We start from the raw sequence: 27234 nt of genomic DNA, 5'->3' as shown, positions 1-27234 counted from the left end.
TCATTTCCCTTGTTTGTTAGTGCTCCAGAATTGTATTAGGTAAAGCAGAAGTGTAGATTCAGTTCCAGAATGTTTGTGTTGTGGTTCAGTTGAAATTCCAGTTGGGGAAAGGTCCTGGGCCCTTGTGTACTGAGCATGTTGGCTGGAGTACATACGCAATAAACGACTTCAAGACTCCTTGGACTTAAGTCTGCTTCAATACCACAACTCCACTTTAGCAGTAGAGGAGGTTGCTTCTCACTGAAAGAAATATGGCATATCCCCCAGAATAATAGCTCATTTTTTTTACTCCCATGAGAAGAGTAATGTCTACACCTTCCTCGTGAATAATACAGAAAAATAAATCAAGAGTCCTCCGGAGAGTTTCTAACTCTGAACCCCAGCCAGTTGAGATAAGCTATCCCTTGTCCATCATCAATATATGGGACCTGGCAGTAAAGAACTCTTGCGGAAAAATCCCTCCCCAGGTGGAATAGCCTTTCCACCGCTCCTGCGACATTAGTCATACCTGTAAAACACAGCACGAATGGTAGGCATGCAGGACAGTTAAGAACCACTGGCAGATTATAGTCCGGGCCACTGAAATTATGCGAATGGTCATCTGCAGCGATTTTCGCATAGTTATAGATTTGCCACGTCATCCATCATCTGCAGCATAATCTACTAATTTAACAGATTTTTGTTGTTGTTTCTAGCTCAAACGGTTCAAAAGTTACTAAAAACACAGAGGTTTGTGTTGCAGTGCAGTGGAAGGAAGGTATTTTGCCTGGTCACCTTTCTGTTGCTTATTGCTATATTTGTATATTAAACTGGTAACAATGAGGTGCACCTAATGCCCAGACCGTGTAACAAGTGTAAAAAGTACAGAATACCGAAGCAAAAGTATTTAAAAATATGCTGCATTACACTGCATAATTTGCCTTTTCTGGCCGCTTAATTTACTCAACAATGCTGCATAATTTACTCAATCCCGCTGCGTAATTTGGCCTTCTCCTGCCGCATAATTCCAGTGGCCCTAGTTATAGTCATATCAGCTCATCATCTGTGAAGCAAACATCTGTACTGTGCTGAGCCCAAGAGAACTGGCCACATTACTAAGACTTTCACTATAACTAAACTAAAAATGTAATCATACGGTAGCAATGACCAATTGAGGGGGCTGCGTACCGATGTCCCATGGAAGGCCAGTACTTTACCTTTGTGCTACTATCCAGCACTCTGTGCAAGGAAAAGAAGCCTGTGTCAGTAGGGGTCGATGCGGTAGAGGCCAGTGCATGGTATGATATTTGAAGCATAAAATAAAGATCCGGCATTGCATTTCTAATGGCTACAATGAAATAGCAAGGTTTTGAAAAAATGGGATATTGTCAAATCTAAAGATACGTACAGTGTTTCAGAAAGTGAAATACACTCCTTCCAATTCAATGTGCTTTGTTTAAGAAGGCAAAACACATCATTTCTAATTAGCAGATGCGATGTTTCCATTGATGGGAACCTGCTCGAACAGTAGACACGGTTTCTCCATGCACTGTGCGATCTGTATCCTTCTGTAGCCACCATTTTGTGTCTTTTAGTACAGGGTGGAGCCACATGACTGCTGCTGCTTCCCTCGCTCAGTATTGTAAACTCAAGCAACAAAACAAAGGCTGCGAGGGGATCTCGTAGCAGAGAAAGGGCACCGCAGTGCAAGGTTTTCCAGCTCCCAAGGACTACCTGCCTTCTACAAGGATCCTTGGTGGACTGTAGAGGGTTTATTTGGGGATCCCAGCCCTGCCATCTAATGGGCAACACTATGAGCAGAACAGCAGAGCCTTTTTAGGACAAGCTAACTGGCCTCGCGGACAGTAGTGCTCTGTGGGCTGTAGCTTTGGGGACACAGATGGGAAAGATGGAGTGCAGCTACCTGCTGTTGCTCCATTCTCTCAAGCGCCTGAGTTCAGTTTCTTTGATTGGCAGCTGGGGTGAAGTTGACCTTGATATGGCAGAAAGTACATTCTTTGCTTCTGCCCCCTAGCTCAAAGACTGCGGCTGGGGAGACAGTAGATGAATTATTTCCTGACTTTAAAGATTTACGAAAAGTAGGCCTGGGCGGTGTTTATGCAGTTCCGCTATGCTGAACTCTGCAAAGAGACACAAAAAGTCTGCTGCTCTGCGTGGAGTTCCACAAGCGGCGGAGTACATTAGGTCGTGCCGTTCACTCTGATTTTTAGCGCCGGGCGGTTGTCCCCTGCTGGAAAACCTGCGCGAACTGCACCATGTGCAGAGCAAGAGGACGCTGCTTCTTTCTGTATCAGCAGCTTCCTCCATGTAAATGGAAGGTTTCTTAACGCAAGCAGTCTGGACTATCCACGACTGCCCGCATTGAGAAATCTTGTAGGGAGGTGGTCTGCTTTGGGTTTTCCTTGCTCGCACGCGTCAACTTAATGTTGGCACGTGCGAGCTAGGAAAAAACATCTCTCTGCTTTGCGGAGCGGAGTTTTTTGGAACTCTCAGTGCTCCATGGAACTTGGAAAACTCCACAAACGGAGCGGAGTTTACTGTCCGGCCTTACGGAAAGTGATGGGCTAGATCCAAATGTGGCAGACAACATACTAAACCAATTCATGAATGGGACTGACCTAATGCCCTTTTCTGTATGTATAGATTGTATGTTGGATGCAATATGCCTACATCAGGTCTTGATGGACAGCTGCTGTACCCATGTCTAACAAATAAAGCATTGTTGCGTCACAAACACAAACAAAAACCCAATTGTTTTAATGGTTGTCCTGGGAGGACGTGATGCTGTTTTGGGTTATAGCATTCAGGATTATCACATCGAACCAGAAGAAACACTCGTGTGCTCCGGAGTGCATAGCCTCTCATGGTCGTTACGTCCGATGCCGTAGAAGCAGACATTTCTCCCTACCTCGGTCATTGCACACTTATTGACCTTTTTGGCACTGTTGGTGTTATTTTCTGCAGCCAGCTGACTTAAACACAGTTGGGCACAAACATCTGTAAAGTAGCTTTCAGGGTTTGAATTACTCGTGACCTGTAACTCCCACTCAACACACAGGAGTATGCCATCAGCCATGTTATTAAATGTGCCAATGCTTGTTTTCCCTCTTGTTCACCATAAGATTTGATTTAGTTCGATTGTCTTAGATCGTCAGCAAATTAGTTTGTGGCAATTTGATTCAAAGAACGATTCACAACACAAGCAGCCAATTATTTTATGTTTAAATATTATCTTACGTAAATGTAGTTTTGCAAGACAAGTCCATAATAAAAACGTTTTTTTCTTCTGATTTTAGAACTGGAGCGGGAGCGAAAACGTTCTCTCGGCAAACCGTTGCTCGGCGGTCCTTTCTCGTTGATCGATCACAACGGACTGCCCAAATCCAACAAAGACTACCTCGGACAGTTTGTGCTCATTTATTTCGGGTTTACTCACTGCCCTGATATCTGCCCAGATGAAATTGAGAAGATGATTCTTGTCGTTAACGAGATTGGTAATTCATTTTTAGTGATTTCTATAAAGATTAATTCTGTATTGCAAATCAGATCTCATTGCCACAGTTTTACAAATGACGCACGAAGAATATATTTCAAAGCAATAGTTTTTTTTCCATTTATAGAAAATTTTGAATTTGTGACTTACTACTCAACTTCTCAATGGTAATTTATTTGTGCTGAGTTACTGCCCTCTAGTGGCTAAAAGCTGATCTACATGCTCGTAGACAATGTTCCCTTGCTGCAAGTGGTTTATTGATACTATTGTTTAAAGTGACTGCATATTTAAGTGAAAGGGCGCCAATGTACTTAGATACAGTCAATATTATTTTTGTGTAGATGCGCTGGCAAGTGCTATGTTAACCGTACTGAACACAATTTACATTTCTGCTTTGTTCATCAACACAGTGAGTCATGCAGGGCACCCTATCCACTAGGTCACAATTCCGATTAAATTATTAACAACTTATTAAAAGGGCCAGGGCCATTTTTTTTTTTGGCAAGGGTATTGGGGGTGCCCCTCTCTGAGCTTCCAAAGGGCCCTCTAGGATCCCATCCCGTGGGGCTGCTGCTGTTTTTTCTTGGTGGGGAGGGGGAGGGGGTGGTGGCGTGGGGCATGGCGGCCCCTCCCAACACTTAAGGACCCGGAGACCCAATGGCCAGGCAAATTTATAATTTTTGGTGCGGGTGCGTGTCCCCCCCCCCCCCCCCCCCCCCCCCCCTCCGCTTCCCCCCCCTCCTGAGCCATCCAGTGGGGTCTCCGGGGTAAAGAGCAACAATGTCCTGGGGAACCCACCCCATGGAACCCTGCAGTTAGCTGTATGCAAGAGTGTGGGTAGGGAGAACTTACACTACCTGCTCACGCTCTTTCTGGCATGGAACATAGGTTGACACCTGCCCGGTAGAAGAAGAAAAATGCTGCTTCCACTGGGCAGGATCAAACCTATTCAACTGGATCCCGCCGCACCACGACGTGTGCTGGCTGGGGAGCTGACAGGGGCTGTTGTGGGGGCCCTGTTTCCCCCGCAGCCCCATGGCCAGCAATTACTGTGGGTGTCCAGAGTGGGAACCAGAGCGCTCAAATGTTTTTCTGCCTCCGGGGATGGGGTACCCGGGACCTTTAAAAGACTCTGGAGAGGTGCTGCATGCACTCGTCCACTACAGATATGGGGAGGCCACGCGCAACCCTCCGCCTCCCCTTAAAATGAATGTGCCACAAGGATGGATCTCTGGTGCCCCTTGTATATACAAAGCTTTTCTTTTCTTTACTGCAGATCCTTTTTGAAGCTCAGTTTCTGGTTTTCGGACAAATATGGTGTCATGCCGTTCAACCGTTTTGGCTGTAGCTGTGTCTAATTTGCCACCCCCGCCCCCGCTTTTCTCGGCCCCTGCTTTACAGATCTCCCTGAAACTTTGTGAAGTTGCTGAGGTGGATGCAACTTTAAAAAATAAGTTTAGTAGCTACCGGAATCAAAGGATCAATAAGGTGAAAATAGAAAAAGTTAAACTGTTGTAAGAAAATTGCAATTGGCAAACATGAAGCACACTCATCTTGAGTTGCGCTACAGTAGAATTGTAAATATTTCTGCATACTGCATAGTTTATTTTGCTTGCCTGTTAGACTGTAGATGATAACCAAATGAAAAAACCTGTTCAACTCTCAATACCTTATCTAAATGGTTCTTAACCTCTACACTTCTGGGGACCCCCATTCAATGGCTACTTCAAGCTGGGGACACCGGCCTAAGCAATTTCTACAGTTTGAACCTCAAAACATTACCCCAAAATACAGAGATGAGTATAAATGATCGAATATTTTATTTATTCACAAACAAAAAATATAGGAAAAATGCAAATTTGATGGGTGGATTTAAGGTTTGCAAAATGTAGTTTTATTTCTACAAGACAAATTTTATGTTACATTGTCCCATATTCTTTTTACCTCTAAAAAGGACGCCAGTCATCCATACTTCAGTCCATTTTCTGTACTTGCGCTGCTCCTACAAATCAAAATAAGGATACCCTATTATTTTTTAGCTTTCAGTTTCAAATACTTTCACATTTATAGTGTTTTAAAACTTTCAGTTTTTCTTTTTTATGTATATGTACTTTATTAGTCTGCTAACATGAATACTTTTGAAAACTCTGCTGAAGCAGCCATGTGTGATATATCAGGATGTTGAAACATCTTTTTAAAGGCTGATCAGAAAACATAATTTGACAGTAAGAAAAGTATCTGAGTTGCCTAGTAATGAAGTTTCTCAAAGCAAAGCAGATGCAGTAAGACAACTGGTCAGGTAACCTACCTTGATTTGATATTGAACAAAATGTGCAGAGCAATAGACAAAATTCACTCTAGGAGTTCAAAAACTCTCTTAATTTAATTAGATCCCCAGAAAATGTGGGGCAATTGAAGGGAACTGCTGTCTGTAAACTATGATGCTGAGGTCTGTTTTAGCCCCGAATTGTTGTGCGCAATTGTTGTCACTCCATACCAGGTCTTGGACAGGTTCCACAGTACTACAGAACCTACGGCATGGGTGGCAGCACAATCTGTCAAGGACTGGAGGCTCACAAGGTCTTTCACAAGGTGCCCTTATAGATTGCCAGAGAAAAGGGCGGTGCCTTCCAGTATCCACAGGGCCACCAAGCGTTGCAAAATATGAGTGAAAGGTGACTACTGTCCATTTAAGACAGCTATAGCTTAGGGGAAAACTCTACAAGAGGCCGCCACAACTACTGTAAGTGTCTTTGAAAGCTCTCTTGTTGAAGATTTTATTCCAAAATGAAAACACTTTAAATGATAATGTAGAACTTTCTTTAAATACTTTAGTTATGGGCCCGATTCTTAAAGAAAGTCTGAACGTGCATCAGCAGATCTGTGACATTGCATTTCTGCAGATATACGGCTTTCAGAAATTCACAGGAGTTTACCGATGTAGGCCTGGAAAACTGCAACAGCTGCAAGATTCGAGGCTCTTTCCTTGCTGAGATTTGTGAATTCCATTTTCTCATGAAAAATATATTTTCTTTGTAAATTTGATCATGCGTAAATCTTTGCTGTGCAAGTGTAAATTTACTTTTTAAAATGTTTATTTCGTTTACATCCAGAGTGAAAATAGTTCCCTGCATGGAGACACTACCTTCTCACCCTGGAAAATGTTTTCTCTTGGCCCCATCAGAAGTAAATTTGCAGCATTTTTCAGGGTGGGAAGTGGCTGGAGAGGAGTTAGAAACACCGTTCACACACCCTGTGAGTAGATTTTGTCACATGATAATCTTCATGTGACTAAATTCTTAAATGAGTAAAAAATCTACTTTTGCATGTGAAATCAAACTTACATTTGCAAATAGCTCATAAATGTTTAACTCTGACAAGACTTTGCGGGGATTATCAAGTTGAAGATGTTCAGTAATTCACATAGTAAGTGTGTGCTCACGCAAGTTGAATCTACCTTTATTTACAATATTATTTTGTAAAATAGAGGGAATGCTGGACTGTACGTTTCCAGAGTAAATCACAAAATGCTTGCTCAGAAACTAAATAAGGAAAGAGAGCAATGATCTATCCCGAACTCTTCTATAATCATAACTCAAAACGATACTGCTAGTATATTCAGAGGGCAGAAAGTTAGTTGAAACTGAGCACTTTCATAATCAGTCTCTACATGTACCGAGCCCGTGACTATTCAAATATTTCTGATAAATAGAGCTGCGGGAGTAAAAGCAGTACCCCAATATTTTATTACGGGCCAAAATTCAAAAACTCCAAAATTGACCTCATACATTTCTCCCACTAGAAATGATTGCTTAAAAAGGCACCCTCCGCACCAACCTCAGTTTAACAGAGAAGTAAATCATAAACTAGAACCACACTGGATAACTCGGTTCTAAATCGAGGAAAAGTTAGTTTTTTTCCAAAAATCTGAAAATCGAGCCCTGCCAAATAAATAGCTAGAAAATCAAAAAAATAATTATAAGTTCCAAATGAGGAGCATAATTAGGATAAGGTTGGATAGGATCCCTACTAGTACAGGAAAGTATCCAAACACAGTCTCCGCCACAAAACAAGGGGGGCCCGATTCACAAAGAACCTCTGCAGTTGTGGTGTTATGTCCACAATGAGGAACTGTAGTTCGGAGTCTCTGCCACGACTGTGGAGTCTCTGCCACGACTGTGGAGTCTCTGCCACGACTGTGGAGACTATGCCACGACTCCGGAGTATCTTTGTGAATTGGGCCTGGGGTTCTTATACACAATTCTTGCATAACAAATTAGTTAAAACAGATATTCTTTATGGTATGATCATATGTAAAAGCTCTTTAGCCAATCAAAAGTTAAAATGTCATTACCTTAACACATAAGCACCATCCCACTTTCAGAAAGCACTCGACATCTTTCGTGCTACTGCCACCCAGAGATGTTCGAACAAAAAATGAAACATTTCAACAATATAATTTCACACAAATGAGTAGGACCTGTTTAGGCAGCGGAACTGCAGCAGAAAGTTCTTGGATGTTGCAAAACATCAGGTACACTAGAAAATTCATTCTAAGCGTTGTATTCATAGCTGTAAAAAAATGACATCAGCTGTCTTTGATCTGCAGAGCTAATAATGAGAGAAGATGCACAGCTGGGTGTGATGTGAGGGGGTGGGGGGATGAATACGGGAGTGAATGACAGAAACATCCTTCATTTTATCCAAGATGGAGTTTTTACTTAAATTTCTAATTTCTAATTTAAAACATTTATAAAGCGCAGCGTGCACCAAACGGTTTCTTGGCGCTAGTAAAAGGGATTGGCTACAGAGATGAAAGTGGAGCCCGGGATTGAGGCCGGGGGAGGAGGATTACACTGGGAATGCCTGTTTAAAAAGATACGTTTTTAGATCCTTACGAAAGGATACATAGTGGGTAGACGCGCGTAGGTGGTCTGGAAGAGAGTTCCAGAAAGTGGGGGCCAAGGTGGAAAAGTTAGACCCACCCCACTTTTTGCGTCTGAAGCGTGGGATCTGGAGGAGGGACTTGGAGGAGGAACGGAGTTGTCTAGAGGGAACGTATTCTTTTATTAGTGAGGAGATGAAGGCGGGCGCGGTGCCTTGACGAGCCTGGAAAACCATGCAGGCGGTTTTGAACAGAGAACGTTCCTTGATCGGGAGCCAATGAAGCTCCCTGAGGAGGGGTGTGGAGTGGTGGTAACGTGGGAGACCAAAAACCAGCCGGGCGGCTTGGTTTTGGACCACCTGTAGCCTCCTTAGGCTGTATGCAGGTATGCCATTGTAGAGGGCGTTGGCGTAATCTAGTCGTGATATGACTAAAGCGGCCATGATCATTTTGAGTGCCTGAGGGGAGAAGAAACGAGCGACAGTGCGGATAGTTCGGAGGGTGAGGAAGCAGGAGGAGACCACGGAGCTGATTTGAGAGTGGAGGGAAAGCTGATTATTCATTTTAACCCCCAGTGTTTTGACCGTGGTAGAAGGAGTGGGGGCGGGACCAAGGGTGGGGGGCCAGAAGAGAGAGTTCCAGGGACTGGAAGAACCTCCGGTAAGAACCAGCTCGGTTTTGTCCGGATTCAGCTTGAGATGGTTGTGGTTCATCCAGTCCCTGATGAATGTCATGGTGTGCTGGAAGCTGGAGACAGAGAGGGGAGAAGAGGATAGGTCAAATATGAGCTGGAGGTCATCCGCGTAGTTAAACACGGTGACCTCCAGCTGTTGAAGAGCGAAGATGAGGGGGAAGATGTAAAGATTGAATAGTAGGGGGGACAAGGAAGAACCCTGGGGGACACCACACGTGACGGGGAGTGGGGTGGTTGTAAAATCTCCGAGCCGGACCGCCTGAGTGCGGTCCCTCAGGAAGGAGGAAAGCCACACCAGGGCTGCTCCCTCAATTCCAGCCGCCTTGACACGGGACAGTAAGATGGTATGGTCTACCGTGTCAAATGCGGCCGAGAGATCGAGGAGTACCAGGGCCTGGTGTTTGTTATGATCCATGCCCTTCCTGAGGTTGTCCAGGACTGATACCACGACTGATTCAGTCGAGTGCCTGGGTCGAAAGCCAGCCTGGCGGGAAGCCAATCCCCCATTGGCCTCTACATGGGTGCTGAGTATCATGGTGACATAGCGTTCCAGCACCTTGCCCAAGTAGGGCAGCAGGGAGATGGGGCGGTAGTTGGCTGGGATGGATGGGTCAGCGCCAGGCTTTTTTAGGATGGGCACTATGGTGGCAGATTTAAGCGTAGGGGTCACTACTCCCTGCGCTAGGGAGCTGTTGAGAAAGGTAATGGGGAGTTCAGGACAAGAGGAGTAGATTCGTTGGAGAATACACGCCGGACAGATGTCTGCCGGTGAACCTGACTTTACTTTGGGAAGTAGGTCCAGGAATACCTCTTCAGTGAGGGGGGGGATGGAGGTGAGAAGGTTTTGAACGGTAGGAGGAGAAGGGCCGACGTAGGCTGAAGAGGGGGGGGGGATGTTGGCTTTGATGGTAGTGATCTTATCAAGGAAGTAAGTGTTTAATTGATTGCAGAGAGGCTGGGATGGGGGGATTTGAGGTGAAGCCCTGTCGGAGTAAGCCAAGTCCTGTACTTTGCCAAAGATCTCCCTAGGTTTGTTTTCAGCAGACATAATTTTTGTTGAGAAGTAGGAGGTTTTGGCGGCAAGAATTGCGATCTTGTATTCGGCGAGTGATTTCAGATAAAGGGATTTGAGTGAGGGACAGTAGTTTTTCCTCCAGTGCCTTTCTGCCTGTCGAGTGGACAGTTTTAGTACTTTTAGGTGGTCATTAAACCACCTGTTAGACTCCTTTGGTCGCCGAACAGAGATGCGACGCAGGGGAGCCACTGAGTCACAGCCTCTAGCCAACCAGGTGTTAATTGTGTTGGCTTGGGAGTCGGACGAGAGACCAGAGAGAGACGGGGTGAAATTCTGAAGGTGGGACGTGAGGGTGGGAAAGTCAACTCTATTCCAATTCCGCGCCCAGGTGTTTTTAGCGTGGGGGGCTTTGGATATCGGGTTGAGAGAGACGGAGAAGGAAATAAGGGCACAATGTGACACATTTAAATCATGTTAATAAGCACATTTCCATACCTCCTAAAAACCTTGTTTCAACTGTAATCATATTAACTCGTCATTTTCCTGGTGGATCCAACATAAACTGATTATTATTCATTATTCTTTATTGGACAAAATAGATTTAAGAGAAACACTTCCACGGAGCCCTGGTATGTTCAGAGTATTGTATAATCAGAATTGTGTATGATCGGAGCCTCACCAGTATCCAAACCATGGTCTAATAGGAGCCCTAGCTTATCTAGAGAGGCTCTTTTTATAGTTTTTTTCTTTCTCCTTTATTGAAATGTTTTTATTAGATTTTTTAACCAACAGAGACACAGCTGGCAAGTCACAAGTGATTATCCTCACACCCAGGCGCCCCCCGTCCCTCCAACCACCATCCACATTGACAACATCGGAATTACCAGCATAACAAGACCCCGCTTCCGCGTACTAGATATCGTTCTGCAGTGCTCTTTTATTATCCAGCGACTCCCCTCGGGCCAGGGTTCCGTGTCCGGTGTCCCGTCTCCCACCAGCTTGGAACATAGCCCTACTCAGCAGGACCCTCAGTGTGTCAGTCCGATCCCAGACCCCCATCAAGACCATGGTACCTTCTCCATTTTCCCCAAACTCTGCGGAATTTCCGGGGACAGCCTCTTGCTTTATAGGTGACCCTTTCCGCCGTCATATACAAGTCCGTTCCCCTTCTCCATTCCACTAATTGGGAAGCTGACAGCGCAGCCCGCGCCACGTCTCTTTTCGCCACCACCAAGGCCAGCATTGCAAAGATCAGGTGCGGGCGGCTCAGGTCTACATCATTAGTTATCCCTAGTAAAACAAACTTTCGTTCCAGAGAAAGCTTTGCCTCTGACACCTCACTCAACTCTCCCATTACCTGTGTCCAGTATGTGTGAATAGTGGGGCAGTCTCAAATGATATGATAGAAGTCCCCCTGCGGGTGGCCACACCGAAGACAACAAGAGTTACTTGCTCGACCCATGCAGTGTAGGGGGTTTCAGGGAAGGAGCAGAACTTTGTCTTGGAGAAATTTGCGAAGATTCGTCCACCAGCGCCAAAGTTATTCCAAATAGAATGTTGTGGATTTTCTTTGGAAACTAGGTCCTAACTATAAGTACCGACTGGCGACCGCCAGTAGTTAGTAATCGGAAATTAGTGGTCACCTTATAATTGTGTGATTTGCTAATATGTTTTAAGCACCTATTGATAAGAACTCCGTTTGGTGAGCACTTTATTCTTGACACCTTACTTACAACAAAGACCTTAAGCTCTAAAGATGGACTAATATGCTTGAATGACTAGCAGCTGATTCTTAACCAGCATTTGAGGGCCAATGATTAGACCAGTAGTATCGCGATTTAACGATCCTGCCGCGAACACCAGTGTCGCAAACAGAAGGTGTATTAGTACCTGTGGCGACAAAAATAATGTCACAAACAATAGATGGTAACTATATGGAACGGCAATTGATTCTAAAGAAGATGGATGGTGCTTATTTATTTCCTGCACTAAATATGGGGTAAAAACCGATAGAGTAAAAAACTGTACATTAGATTTATTATTGCCAAGTAAAAATGAGGCAAAACGTGCAGTGACACTGGTACTGTGTATTTCTGCATGTTAGAAATGGGGTTTCTGGTTGGCTAGGGCATGCGCCTAAGCCATGCAGAAACCACAACTTTAGTCAGGGCAAGGGAGTTACACACTGAAGATAACCCCTGCTCACCCCCTTGAAAGCTTGTCAAAGCAGTCAGGCCTATCCCAGAGGCAATGTGTAAAGCATTTGCGCAACACACTCGCACAGCAGCGACACACTAGGCACACAACAAAAGAAACTCTACACAAGGTTATATAAAATAGCATTTGTTTTATCCATACAACACATTAGAACGTAATCACATATATACACTGTGCCACCTGGCTCTAGGTATCACTTTACAGGGGATTATATACATTACAGTGGCAATTGGGCCACTGTCCTAACCATTAGAACTCACAATTGTACAGTTAGAGAAACCAACCAGTAACTACTGGTAAAGGTGCTCTTAGCACCACACATTAGGCATAAACATATTGGGCATAAATCATGAGGCATAAACATCATAGCACTTCCTAACATAGCAAGTTATGCAAAACATTATCTGCAGTATTGCAGTACATCCTCGCAGACATTTCAGGCCCCACATAGGCATACACTCTCACCTGCGGCTCATATGCCAAACCAAAACATGGAGAATAACACCAGGCTTTTTGGCCTTCCTCTGAGGCCCGTCTTGGGCTTCCCCACAATGCCCTCTGTCCCCAAAGTCGGGGCTCACCTAACCTGAGGCCTTCAAACTGGCCCACTGGCTGCCGATGCAGCCAATACAACTTACGTAACGCAAAAAGTGGGCGGTGGTGCAGCTACACCCTTGATTCAAAACTGGAGTGCCCCCACGTTGCAGCTGCTCGCAATCTGGTGGTGCAGCTGTGCAAACAAACTTGCACCAAGTGTGTGCCGTGCCAGCCGCACACATCGGGGCCTCTCTTCCTCACTGCCAATCGGGACGGATTCTGGAGCTCCCAGTGAGCTCCCAGCGTTGACCTCAAAAGTAGGGAGGACACATCAGTAGGGAGCCCGCAAGGCTCCGGACTACCCTCTGTGTCCCGCGAGACGCGTCAGCAGGGAGCCCCCGAGGCTCGGTCCTTCTTCGTGGTCCAGCAAGCCTTTGATGCTCCGTCTTCGTTGGGACAGACCCCCAGGCTCTCCTCTGTACGAGGAAGCCCCGTCTCCAGTCAGGCACAAGCTTGCCTGTCTTCCGGTTCCGGCGCTGCTTCCTTCGGCCGGCCACGCCCCAGGTCAGGCTCGACTCGCTTTCATTTAATGTTGGCTTATCGCCCCATCGCTCCTTCAAGGGTATTTTAATTCACTGACCGCAGGGGTCCAGAGCATCCTTTCTAGCTACGCTTAGGACCCTACTTGAAGAATGGCTCCGCTCCAATTCATTTACCATTCTGGAAGATTTTAACTTCTATTTGGAAGCCCTCATGAATCCAGATACGAAAGCGCTCCTAGATCTGATGAGCAGCGCTGACCTTATCCAATTGGTAAACGAGCCCACCCACAAGGCAGGACACACACTGGATGGAGTTTTCTCCAATCATCCATATATAACCTACACAGGAACGATACCTTTGGTCTGGATTGACCATGTAGGAATCTTATTTGAATTAACCACCCCAGTTTAGTGCCACAAACCAGTCGGCGGGCCAACTCCGATAAAAACTAGGGCATGGAACAAAGTGGTGGGATCTGAATTATAAGAACTGCTTAATCAGACCCTCCAGGATTTCGCGATTTGCAAAAAAATCGCGAAATCGTCAGTTTTGTAAAAATGTAGCGATTTTTACAAAACTGCCCGCAAAATTTCTCTAATTTCCTAATTTTTGGGAAACGAGAACCTTTTGTGGCCATCTCGTTATAGCGCTCACTTTGATTGTTTGTTACTGACTCAGTCACAGACAATCAAAAAATTCTCGGCAGCCCCCTGACTCATGGATTGAACCAGGACTTGCAAACCCGAAGGAAACAGAGCTCCCATCAACAAGTTCTTAACCCTCCAACAGGAAGAGATTTGGTTTTGTGAACAGAGTGTCTGTATAGGTTTTCAGGAAGAGACAATATGGCCTTGTTTCTCTATTCGACTAAGTGAGAACCCCCAGTCTTTCTCTATAAAAGACATTTGGCAGCTGTTGCTGTTCATCACTATTGTACTTCTTTGGCATCTTTACAGTTCCCGTGATTACACGTTTTCTGACCTGGCATGCCTTGAACTGTTTCTTCCAGTGGAAAAACCTCCACCTTATTAGGAGTTAAATAAAGTTTATAATAGATAAGACTTCCTCCAGACGGGTCAACTTGTAATTTTTTCAGATGGTGTCACATGGCTGCAACACTGTTGCATCCACACATCACCGTCATCATCACTGGAAGTGGCATATTAACGTCATAAAGGTTACACATGTGTTGGGATTTTTTTTTACCAACCACCATAAAGGCCAGCATCCGTATCTCCATGAGCATTTACTCGTGCTATTTTTTAAATGTTGTCTTTGCTTTTAAATCGGTAGTGCAAATGACCCCATCTTTAAGTTTATTGCCAATCAGAAAGAAATAGTGTCAACACCATTCCAAAGACAAACATATAAAACAAATCGGTTCTTCATTTTAATGTATGACAAATCATTTTAGATTTTTTTTTAAAAACAGATTTCAGTAGCACCCAATGAGATGTCGGATTCCTCGTGTGAGCCCATTCTGGTGCTGCAGAAATTACGCACCAAACCTGAGGTATGTTTTCCTGCAACCTCTTTTGCCCCTCCCAGCCCCCCACACTTCTTCCATCTTCTGTCACACCCTCTGGAGCAGCTATTGTCTGTGCCACGCTGCACACAAATTGGTCTGTGCCGTGCCCACATCAGTTTCTGTCCAAGCCAGGAAATGTCACCAGTCGACTGGACTACGGAAACACCCTTTACGCCGGAACAACAGCCAAACTACAGAAGAAGCTCCAACGCATCCAAAACGCCTCCGCCAGACTCATATTGGACATCCCTCGGCAAGCTCACATTTCCTGCCACCTGAAAGACCTTCATTGGCTCCCCGTCAACAAGAGTATAACGTTCCGCCTCCTCACCCACGCACACAAAGCCCTCTACGACCAAGGACCCGAATTCCTCAACACACGACTGTCCTTCTACACCCCCTCCCGCCAACTACGATCGTCCAATCAAGCCCTCGCCGCCATTCCGCGTATCCATAAATCCACCATGGGGGGAAGATCCTTCTCCTACCTAGCGGCCAAAACCTGGGATTCTCTCCCCACCCACCTCCGCCTTACACAAAACCACCTCGCCTTCAGAAAGCAACTAAAAACTTGGATATTCTATAAATAAAGCACACACCTCCCTCAAGCGCCTTGAGACCCTCTGGGGGAGTAGAGCGCTAAACAAATCTCTGAACTTGAACTTGAACTTGTTTTGGCACAGTTCTGCTCATCACTTTTTGTGGTGTCTGTGCTGTTCGGCTCCAGAGACTCTTAGCAAGGTGTGCAAAGCTTTGTCTGATGAAGAAAGCAGGCTTCTTCTTTAGGGCTCACAAGTTCGTGGTAAAAAGAGAAACATTTGCAAACCTACTTGAAGAAGGAAAGATTCATTGCTTGTTTACTTAAAATCATTACAAAAGTTTAAAATTGGGCAAACACACAATCACAATTGGTTGTGTATTTTGCTTACTAAAGTGGGATTTCAAACACCATCTAAAATATTTATCAAATTATCTACAACAAATACTTCCTGCGCCACAGGATAGTAGCACCATGCGTACAAGTAACATTTATGGGAGCAGGGGAAAAAAGAAAAATAGGAGACGAAAAGGTAAACAAGAAAATAAAAGCATGTGGGCAGCGGCAGCATTGGTCGGGTCTTCAATAGCTTGTCCTGGACTACTTTGGATGTAGCCATGGAAACTAGACTCCACTCAGAGAGGTTTAATTACATTTTAGAGGCTATGTTTGCTCAAGTCCTCCTATGAGGACTGGACCAGGTAAGCAGGAGGTGACCTCCCTTTGCAGTCTCTCTCACTTATTGGGATCGGTCACTACGAACCTGTGTCCTAGGGAGCCTGAGGAAGAGGTGTTCTGCCTCACGGATCCAGGAAGAAGCGGCGCCCCGGAAGGGGTGCATTCATGGGTGCTAGAACATCCCAGGGAGCTCCCTCCTATGAGGTTAGAACTGGAGCTGTGCTTCTGTAGCGCTACAGATACTTTAAACTTGCCTAATTCAAAGTAGAATACTCTGCTAAATAGTTCCATTGATTTCAGGCTGAAAATTAATGATTATGAGTAACATAAAGTGCCGCAGAATTGCCGCTAAATTTCCATATGTGTGCCGCTAAATTTGCTAATCCATGCCGCAATATCCTGGGGGGTCTGCTTAATATCACCTTGCAGCCACAGCCAACAAATGTGGAAGATGCTACCAGATGATACACTCAATGGGTTGACGCAGCGTGTAAAAAAACTAGCCCTGGATAAATTTGTACATCCCAAACGAGCTTCACCAACCTCACCATGTTACTCAGAAGAACTCCGAAGTCAGAAACTAATTTGTAAATGGCTTGGACGCAACTGGCGTAAAAAAATTACTATAGCAGAGAAAGATGTCTACAAACAAAGTCTCGTCGCTTATAAACAAGCCGTTTTCAACACAAAAAAGCTCTTCTTTAAAAATCAAATTAATATAGTTAAACATTCCTCCAAAGAACTTTATAAAACCATATCTAGGCTAGCATCCCCAAGTCCACCTAGGGTCGAGGCAAGTCAAAAAATGAGTGAGGAGATTGCCAAGTTCTTCCAAAATAAGGTAGAAGTTATTTTTTAGGCTTTTAACCAACTCTAACAAGGAGCTTCAGGAAATAGAAGGACAGGTTCCAAGCATGTCATAGGAGTATTTCCCACACTTGAGAAATTTGATCCACTCTGTATCAATGACACATAGATGCTATTGGGCTCTGTTAAATCCGGTTCTCCCTATGACCTCTGCCCAGTGACAGTGGCCAAATTAGCCCTGGAACCGATTGCCACCACACTGAATCATGTGATTTCCCTAGATTTTGGAAGAGGGCCTCCATAATCCCACTTTTGAAAAAGAATAATTTGGACCCGAGGGATCCAAACCACTATAGGCCCATCTCCCGCCTCCCACTACCAGCAAAAGTGGTGGAAAAAGAAATAAACACTCAGCTGAGTGCATTTCTCTATGAAAACAAGTTACTAGATCCCACGCAGTACGGTTTTAGAGTAGGGCACAGCAGGGAGACCGCCTTGATAAAGTTAACAGAAGAAATTAGGAAAGCCCTGGACCAAGGTGGTGAGGCGGCCCTCATTATGCTGGACTTATCCGCGGCCTTCGACACTGTCCATCATAACCTTTTGATGGACCGTCTGTCAGAGTTGGGAGTCAAAGGAAAGGCATGGGGTTTGCTAAAAGCGTTTCTAACGGACAGGAAACAAACAGTGTCCTTTAGGAACTTGGACTCCAAACCTTTTTCGCTACCATGTGGAGTTCCAGAAGGATCGTCCCTTAGCCCGACCCTTTTTAATGTGTATGTGGCACCCCTTACACCTTTGATCAGATCATATGGCTTTAGTCTTGCGTCATTTGCAGATGGCACATAAATTGTTGTCACTACCACCAGGTCAAGAAGTAGGGATCAGCAAGAAATTCCATGACTGTATGGGAGCAGTGAAACTAAAATTAAACTCAGGCAAAACCGAGGTCCTCACGTTTGGAAATAAGGCTAATTTCTGGACCCCGGACTGGTAGCCAGCAGACCTGGATATCCTCCCTAAGCCCACAAAGAAGGCAAAAAATCTAGGTATATTGGTGGACGACAGACTGAACTGAGGACCAGATAAATGCTACAACCTCGGCCACCTTTCATTCCCTTAAACTGTTAAAAAGATCAAACCTTTCCTGCCAGAAGACAGTTTACGTACAGTTGTCTCATCCATTATCTTGTCTCGACTGGAATGGGCTCTATTTAAACATCCTAGAGCGACATTTTAACAGATTGCAGATCCTGCAAAATGCAGAAGCAAGGCTGGTGACCGGCACCCCCAAATTCATATCGGTAGCCAAAGAAATTAAAAGACTACATTGGCTGCCCATTTGGACAAGGGTGCAATTTAAGTCACTTTGTATTGTCTTTAAGGCACTTCATGGGCAGGGTCCCGATTTCCAGACTCGCCAGTTTCGACGATATTCTCCGAAAAAAAACCTCGGCTCACTAGGAACCAAATATGTGAGCGAACCACACACGAAGAAAGCTTTGTTTGGGGGGGGTATGAATTTTACTACAGGTGCGCCCAAAGCGAGGAATGCCCTCCCTTGGAGTTTGTGGAATTCCACTAACCTCCTCGCTTTCAGGAAACGGCTCAACACCTGGCTTTTTAACTTATAATTTCCCTCCAGCTACTTTTTGTCACCAAGTTACCCTGTTCTCAGTAGAGTTGAGCCACTAGTACCAGGACACCTCCGGATAACCCTGCGCTCTACAAATATATTTAACATAACATAACTTCCTCGCTTCAAGGAGCAAAGTCTCTGCAACTTTTTGGGATCCTGGGGACAAGCAGCATAGCACCCACCACACACACTACTGAGCCGGGGCGGGCGCCACACGCACACCGGCTACTCCCCCTTCTCCAAGAACTCGACGGCAGCACCCTCACTCGTGCTGGTTAGGGAGCAGAGCCAAGGGTGCTCCTCCCAAGTTTCTGTAGACTCTGTTCAGAGTCAAAAATCGTTCGCCAGGCGCTATATCCCAGGAATCAACTAGTGCATAGCTGGGCCCACAGGGCCCTCCAACTTAGGGGCGATCCTTTGTGGTGGTTCCTCCTGGTGCCTAGCAGTCTTTCTGTCCCACAGCTCCAGCAAGTCTCCCCCCAACATGGGGTCACAGCCCCAATATTTATATCAGTCTGTGTCTTTATTCTCCCCTTGGCACAGGGCTCTGTGCCCGGTCCAAACCAGTTCTGGGGGGCACTTGAAAACACATTTACAGTGCACAACATCCTCCTTTGTTATTGCAGGCTCTGGCCCCAGACACCCCACAGGGGGGCGGAGCCAGCATTGTGTAAGACAAGCAAAGTCCTATTCAGGCCCAGGTGCTTCTCTTCCCACTACTCCAAATGCAGATCGACCTATTCAGCCTAGCGTTGACTCACCCGGGAGCCCCTCTGGAGCCACTGCACCTCCCCAGCCCCTTTCCTCCCAGAGCCAGACATGTAATACACACCAGGCATGCACAAAGACACATAGCACACAGAAAGCCCACTTCTAAATGTGGCATTTCTAAAATAGAGTTAATAAATCTGCGAACACCATTACTCAGCATTTATTACCACTATTCCAAACATACCAAACTTGATCACGCTACTCCTCTCATATCAGGAATTACCACTGAAACGCATATCAGGGAATTTCCAATGCATTCCTATGAGAGGGCAGCCTCGCAGTAGTGAGAAACAAAAATGGCTGTTTGTCACTACCAGGGCATGCCACACAGTTAAGGCACATGTCCTACCTTTCACCTACAGAGCACCCTACCCATAGGGCTAGCTACGGCCTACCTTAGGGGTGACTGATATGTAGTAAAAGTGGAGTCACAGACGTGGCATCCACTTTATGTCGCGTCGCAGCAGCAGTACACTGCGTGGGCAGGCCCTGCAATGGCAGAGACCTGAGACAGGTTTGAAAGGCTACTTTGGTGGGTGGTACAAGCAGCGCTGCAAGCCCACCAGTAGCATTTAATGTACTGGCCCGGATATATGAGATGCCACTTTACAAGGGACTGATAGGTAAATTAAATACGCCAAACAGATGTAGACCAATCTTACCACGTTTACCATAGAGAGCACATGCACTTTACACTGGACGGCAGTGATAAAGTGCCCAGAGTCCTAAAACCACCTACTCCAGGTAAGAAAAAATACCATGAGGAAGGCAAAAAGTTCAGGGATGACCCTGCAAAAAGGGCCAAGTCCAATACTGCACATTTATATCTGTACATTCAGCGCAGAATGTTGCTGGAAAGACTATGGTATGTTTTTTGTTGTTGTTGTGAAGCAGTTTGATCAGTTACAGTAAAACAACATCATATAATCTAATTTACTAAATTTGTAAAGCACCCAAACAGTAACACCCGCTGACATTTGTTTTCTCACAGATTTGTGTTTGATCTGCACTAAGGGGCCGATTAGGATTGCGGTGATTCCGCATCCTCCGGGCCGGCGGAAGCCACTGCCGGCCCGGAGGATGCGGAATCGCCGCAGCAGTGCCTTCAAAGACGCCCCGCCAGATTAGTATGGCTGGGGGGTCATTCGTGGACGGGGAAACCGTCCGCCGCTTTTCCGCTGCGGTCTCCTTCCGACCGTGGCGGAAAAGCTCCAATATGGTGGCCGTGTCTATCAGACACCACCAGCCATATTAGTATGGGGCAGGAAAAGCAGGTGGTCTTTTGACTTTGGGGGCCCGTTGCGGGCCCCAGGGTGTCAGGGGGTGCACATGGGGGTACCTATGGTACCCCCCTGCATTTACATGCACAAAGCGGCAGGCACCGCGCGGTGCCTGCCGCTTTTTGCATGTAAATGCAATACATGCATTTTTAACCTTGCGGCGGGTGGTGCTTCAAGCTGCACCATCCGCAAGGTTAAAGATACGGGATGTGACCGCCAGGGTGGCGGTCACATCCTAATTCCGACAGAGGGACCGCCACTGCCCCTACGGACTGTCCCTCCACCTCGGGGGAGGCGGACGGACGCAGGTCCGTCCGCCATCCTAATGGGCGCCTAAGTGAGTACCACTTTGTAAGGTAAATGACATAGTAGCCAATAAGACACTATGCAGTAATTTTCTGGCTTTGGTATTCATTTGTAATGCAAATATGACATAATTAAAACTAAGAAGTAATGTATGGAATGTATCACCTAGATTAGAATGACTAGGTCATGGTTTGTGTAAAGGATTAAGAGATAGTGTTCCTCAATGGTTGTTATTTACGCATGTTTAACAAAAAAGGTTTCCATACTGTCAAACCTTCTCATTTCGCGCTCTTTCTACCCCGCAATATGTTCCTTGGGTTCAAGTTTAATAAACCATACATTTTCTTGTTGGAAGAACTAGCAGCAGTTTATCTTTAGAAGTTAGCTTATGCCTCTATCTTTGAACACATTTCAATCAGTGGCGGCTGGTGACATTTGAAAGTGGCGGGGGCGTGGCGCGCGTGCCCGAACACCCCCAACACCCCACTCCCCCCCCTGAAAAAATTGAAAATCGAGTGGACATATGGTCAGTGACTGCATATGGTGCATTTTCAAGCAATAATAAACAACTTGTTAAGTTGCTGGTGCTAAGAACTGTGAGATGCATGAGCGAGCTACAAACCTACGGAGTTACTTAAACAAAATGAGAAGTGCTCAAACCAACCAGGTGTATGGATACATTTTCCTCCATGACACCCCTGCTAATTTAATGATTGAGGTGGTATATCCCCATGGCATGTCAGATTTCAGACACCCTTGCGTGTTTAAACAAGTAAACCCAGGCACCAAATCGAATTATCCCAGGGGTTTATTACTCAAGGTGACTGTACTGTGTTCAACAAATGTAAAAGCCTGCTGACCCAAAGATTCTTTCTCTCATACATCCACTGCCTCACCCGCAGCAGCAGTGCAAACTCCCGTCTCACACATCAACAGCGAGCAGTGCAAATGCCTTGGCACTGGCAGTATATACAAGCTGGTGTGCACTGCTGCTGCCTGCACAGTTTGACAGCACATGAGTGGCAAGAGACACCCTCCTTGTCAAACAAACCAGGCAGCACCTCCAGAAATACAAGTGTCCCTCTTCTCCTAAACATGTGCAGAGGCATTCAGGCTTCCAACAAAAATAACAAAAGTAAACTCGGCGTGTGTATGGTGAAGCAGCAGAGAGCTGTGGAGTTGTGTTGATGAGAACCAGCAGTCCATTGGATGACGTCTCCTCCCAGACGGGCTTTTTACTCCAAAATATTAATTTGTGACTGTGAGTCAAAATTGCACCATGTGAATTTCAAAGTGCAAAACACACTTACAATCAGTCGCGGACGGCATAACGGGTGGGGGGGAAGCAGGATAAATAAAATAAATAAAAGTCAAACTTACCTTCTTCCCGCCTTCAAGTTCCGACTCCGAGACTCCAGACTTCCGACTCCCGCCGTCCTGTTCTTTTGAATTTCGAGTCGTGCTCGTCGTCACGCAGGAAGGCTGCAGGCAGCCTCCTTCCCCTCCGCCACAGCACAGCGCTGTGATTGGTTTGGCCGGCTGCCCCAACCACGTCATTTCTCTCTGTATGCTGCAGCATACAGAGAGCAGGGAGTGTGGGAGGTGTTACTCGAGGGCAGGGGGGAGCGGCTTGCCCACTGTTCTTAATACAGTTAATAATGTCTGTTTGGACAGCCTCTCAGGCTGCCCAAACAGACAGTATTAACAACAGTGGGAAAGCCACTCCCCCCTGCCCTCGAGTAACGCCGCCCACTCTCTCAACCAGGAACTTCTGCTTTCTCGCTGTGCGAGAAGGCAGAAACAAATGGTAAGTTCTCTACTATTTGTTTCTGCCTATTCGCACGGCGAGAAAGCAGTGGGGCGGCCCCCAAACGCCCCCATGGAGGATCGGCCACTGATTTCAATCATTGCAAAAACCCCTGAGAAGCATTGGCAAAGCCAGATGGTCGAGCCTTCTCCACCAGCCTTATGGTAATTCTTGTTTTGTCATGATTTTTGCAAAATCTTTTTATTTGGGAAGCTGCTGGTTTTCACCATTCTAAAAAAATCATTGACTAAGGTAAAAGAAAATGTATGAATGTGTTCATTGTAAAAGGGAAGCATACTATAACTCATAATGAAGTCAGCCAGTGGCTTGATGCATGCTAGAGTCGGTTGGAGAAAAATGTGAATTACACAACAACAGACAAAAGGATGAAGTGTAGCAGGCAGTCCCTATGAGTAACTATGTGTTGCATGGTTAAAAGAGCTTGGCTAGCACAGACCTAAAAAAGCTTATCGTTCTGCTGTTGGCAGTCAGCCACTTGCCTTTGAAAAAGAAGGAAGAAAATCAAGAAAAAAGGCAACAAACAAGGCAAGAAAGAAAGAAGAGAAGAAAGAAGGCAAGAAAGAAATGAAGCTTGAAAAAAGAAAGAAGGCATGAAAGCAAGAAAGAAAGAAGGCATGAAAGCAAGAAAGAAAGAAGGGAAAGAAGGAAGGAAAGAAGGAAAGATGGAAGAAAAGATGTAAAAAAAGTAAGAAAAAAGGAAAAAAGAGAGAAGAAAAAGGAAGAAAAGCAAAAAAGAATAAAAAACTGGATCGAAAGACGGAATGAAGGCAGGAAAGGAAAAAGAAAGGATAGCAAGAAAAAGGATAAAATAAGTAAAAAGATGGAAAGAATGATGGACAGAAGGATTTAAGGGAAGATGGAAAGAGAAAGAAAATGAAAAGATAGAAAGAAGGCAAGAGAGAAAAAAGCCAGAAAGAAGGAAAGAAAGAAACAAAGGGAGAAGGAAAGAAACCAAGAAAGTGGGAAGAAAGACATTTTCAAAAAGTGTTGCATATGTTCCAAGGTAAACATGATGAAGGCTGATTTACTTCCTGAACAAAGTTTATTTAAAAACATTGATGAAACTTAGTCCAGAATAAAGGTGTGCTGGAGAATTGTGCACTTCTGAGTTCACATTAATAATATTGCAGCTTTTGGTTTGTGTACTGCATGCATAGTAACAAAAAAAGACTTAATACAGAACAGATTCAAATGGACACAGTCTGTTATGCTGTGAAAAGAGCCACTTATTTTTTTTTTTTTTACAATAGCATTGGCAGGAGACCGTAACTGATAAAGTTTGAATGTGGCCTGTGTTCTCATCGAGTAGAAAGCATCCTTCCTTGACCTCAGGCTCTAAATAAAATGGCAATACTAAAGTAATTATAAAACAAAAGCACCAGCAGTTAAGGTTACTACCTTGTGTCCAGATGTGCTGAGTGTGAAAGAGCAAAATGCAGTCGCTGAAAGTGAAGGTAACCAGTCGCTGGAGTAAGCTGGCCCATTACCCCATGATGTGTGCTGTAGTGGGTGGAAGCAAAATGTAACTCAAACAACAACAGACCTATAGCTGAGAAGAGGTGGCTGAAAGTCCCTTCATGTAATTAATTTATTCAAATAATTTTAATAAAATCAAAAGGTTTTGGCTAACAGCAGATCTAAAAACAAAATTTTGTAGGCTCTCGTTCTGCAGCTCAGTGGGTCTTAAACCGTGATCCGGGAACCCCTGAGGGTTCCCACAGCCTATTGAGAGGGTCTGCGCCTACTTGCGTGGCTTGTCCCCGCACGATGTCGGTGACGGACCCGCACCGTGAGTGTCTCTACTGCCTGGGGTGCGACCATGACTCTGAGTCGTGCCCTGATTGCTGGGCCATGGCTCCGAAAACTTTGCAGAAGCGGTCCCGATAGTTGCTGGAGGCCCAGGAGTCGACTCCGCGCCATTCAAGGTCCCGGTCCCGTGGGAGGTCGAGGGACCGGACGCGGAGCCGCCACCCCCTCCCTCGTTCGTCAAAGTCTTCGCACTCGGAGTCAGGTAAGGCGAAACACAAGAAGTTGAATAAGCTTTGTCGCTCTTCGCCTTCCCCTGGCCTGTCATGTGACATGGCTGAGGGTGCGGGTGGTGCCAACCCTGCTGCTCCGGCGGAGCATGCGCAGTTGCTGATGGCCTACCCGCCCTTCCCGGGTCCGTCGGCAACTCTGGCCCTGCTAAAGGACTTCCTGTCAGCCATGGGCAGCCTTTTTGGCCCATCGGGCCCCGCCAGAACACCTTTTGGCCCGTGTGTCTGACTGGGGGTCCTCGCTCTTCTTTGTCACCGGCTCCGGCCCGCTGTCGTTGATCACTCCGGTCTCGGCCCCGTGAGAACCCCAGGGAGATCCACCTCGAGCTCCCTACAGTGGCTGTCAGGTCTAACCTTCTGACATAAGTGCACCGGCCAGCATCTTCCTCTACGAAGCCGCTGCTGCCCTTTAATGGTGCACTTTCAGACGTTCTTTTGGGCACCTGGTCCAGGCCCAACACGGGGGCTCTTGTGGATAAGAACGTGGCCAATCGCCCGGGCGCGGGCGACCTCATTTTCCTCTCCTAACACCGGACCCCATAGAGATTGGTTGACCAAGCCTCTGCGTCCCCAAGGTCATTCCCTTCCACACCTCAGGATAGGGAATCCAAGAAACTGGAACCGTTTGGAAATAAACGGTTTACTTCTGCCAGTTCAGGGCTGCGGTCTGTGAACACCGCATGCCTCTTGGGCAGTGCCAAGTTAACATCGTTGTGGATTTGACACCACCGACTCGCTGGGCAGGGCGATTTCCACGACAGTGGCGTTACGCCGCCACGCCTGGCTGAGGACAACTGGCTTTTCCGGGGATGTCCAAAACACTCTGATGGACATGCCCTTTGATGGCACTCGCCTTCTGGCGCCTTGGAGCGTTTTAAGGACTCACAGGCTACGGCCAAGTCCCTAGGCCTTTCACCACGCACGCTCGTTCCGCTTCTGCTTTTCACTCCTTTCGTGGTCAAGGAAGGGGCCCCCAAACACGCTTGTTTCAGAGCCACAGGCCTGCCCAGCAACAGTCTCAGCACTGCCGTGGTTGTGGGACGTGCCGAGGTGGTTCACGGGGCTAGCGAGCGGCTCAGTCCTCCACCTCCCCTGCCGCCACTGCCTCCAAACCCTCCTAGTCCGGTGTTTCAGGCTCACTAAACGCTAGTGGGTGGCAGGATTCACCATCACCTCCCCCACTGGTGCACCATCACTTCGGACAGGTTTTGGTTGTTACTCCCACTGCTTCCTGGTTCCAAAGAAGGACAAGGGCCTGCGTCCTATCTTAGACCTTCGGTACGTCAATTGCTTTTACCTGACATAGAAGTTCAACATGCTCACACTTGCTCAGATCTTGCCTGCCCTAGACCCGCAAGACTGGTTGGTAGCGTTGGACTTGCAAGACGCTTATTTTCATATCCCCGTCCTGTCGGTCCACCGGCGTTACTTGCTGTTCACGGTAGGCAACGAGCATTTTCAGTTCACCGTGCTCCCTTTTGGCCTTACCAGCACCGCTCAGGTGTTCACGAAGGTGATGGCGGTGGTCGCAGCTCATCTGCGCAGATCAGGGGTTTCAGTCTTCCCCTATCTTGGCGACTGGCTGTTGAAGGCGGGCTCGCCCCAGGCAGTCGTCTCCCACCTCCAGACTACAGCTGACCTCCTGCATTTGCTGGGGTTCTCCATCAACGTGCTGAAGTCACGCCTGATTCCCTCTCAGAAGCTCCTTTTCATCGCAGCAGTTCTGGACACGGCGCAGTTTTGGGTTTTCCTCCCGAACAGCGAGTCCAGGACATTCGGGCTATGATTCCGATCTGTCGACCCTTGTTGTGGGTTTCGGTCAGGATGACCTTGATGCTGCTGGGCCTCATGGCCTCCTGCATCCTGCTGACCAATCATGCCAGATGGCATATGCGGGCTCTGCAGTGGGACCTGAATTTCCAGTGGGCGCAGCATTAAGGGGACCTGTCCGAGTACGTCCAGATCTCGGAGGGCACTGCGCAACAATTGCAGTGGTGGCTCACGAACCAACGTTGGGTCAGCGGCAGATCCCTCTCCCTTCCCCAACTGGAGCACACTGTGGTGACGGATGCGTCTCTCCTGGGATTGGGCGGCCACATGGGAGAGGTGAAGATCAGAGGCCTCTGGTCTCCAGCGGAGTCAAGGCTCCATACCAATCTTCTGGAGCTCCGGGTGATCCTACTTACACTGAAAGCATTTGTTCCCTCTGTCAAAGGGGGAGTAGTGCAGGTGTTCACAGACAACATCACCGGCATGTGGTATTGCAACAAGCCAGGCAGTGATGGGTCTTGGACCCTATGTCAGGAGGCACTGCGTCTCTGGACATGGCTGTAACGTTAAGGCATTTCCTTGATAGTTCAACACTTGGCAGGTTCTTTGAACACCAGGGCGGACAAACTCAACTGCTGGTGCCTGATGGATCACGAATGGCGTCTTAAT

General features: G+C 46.5%; 1 protein-coding gene across 1 annotated transcript in view; it reads left to right on the top strand.

Moving 5' to 3' along the window:
* SCO1 (synthesis of cytochrome C oxidase 1) overlaps positions 1-27234 on the top strand; it is a 130713-nt gene that overhangs the window by 66104 nt on the left and 37375 nt on the right. Inside the window, exon 4 of the mRNA XM_086930560.1 lies at positions 3297-3494. Coding sequence (XP_086786686.1) covers positions 3297-3494 — 198 coding nt within the window. The remainder of the gene's footprint in view (positions 1-3296; positions 3495-27234) is intronic.

The sequence above is a fragment of the Lissotriton vulgaris genome, chromosome 7, assembly GCF_964263255.1.
Source record: "Lissotriton vulgaris chromosome 7, aLisVul1.2, whole genome shotgun sequence".
Classification (NCBI taxonomy): domain Eukaryota; kingdom Metazoa; phylum Chordata; class Amphibia; order Caudata; family Salamandridae; genus Lissotriton; species Lissotriton vulgaris.
Note: the sequence above shows the minus strand (reverse complement) of the source record. Positions and strands in the feature narration are given on the sequence as shown.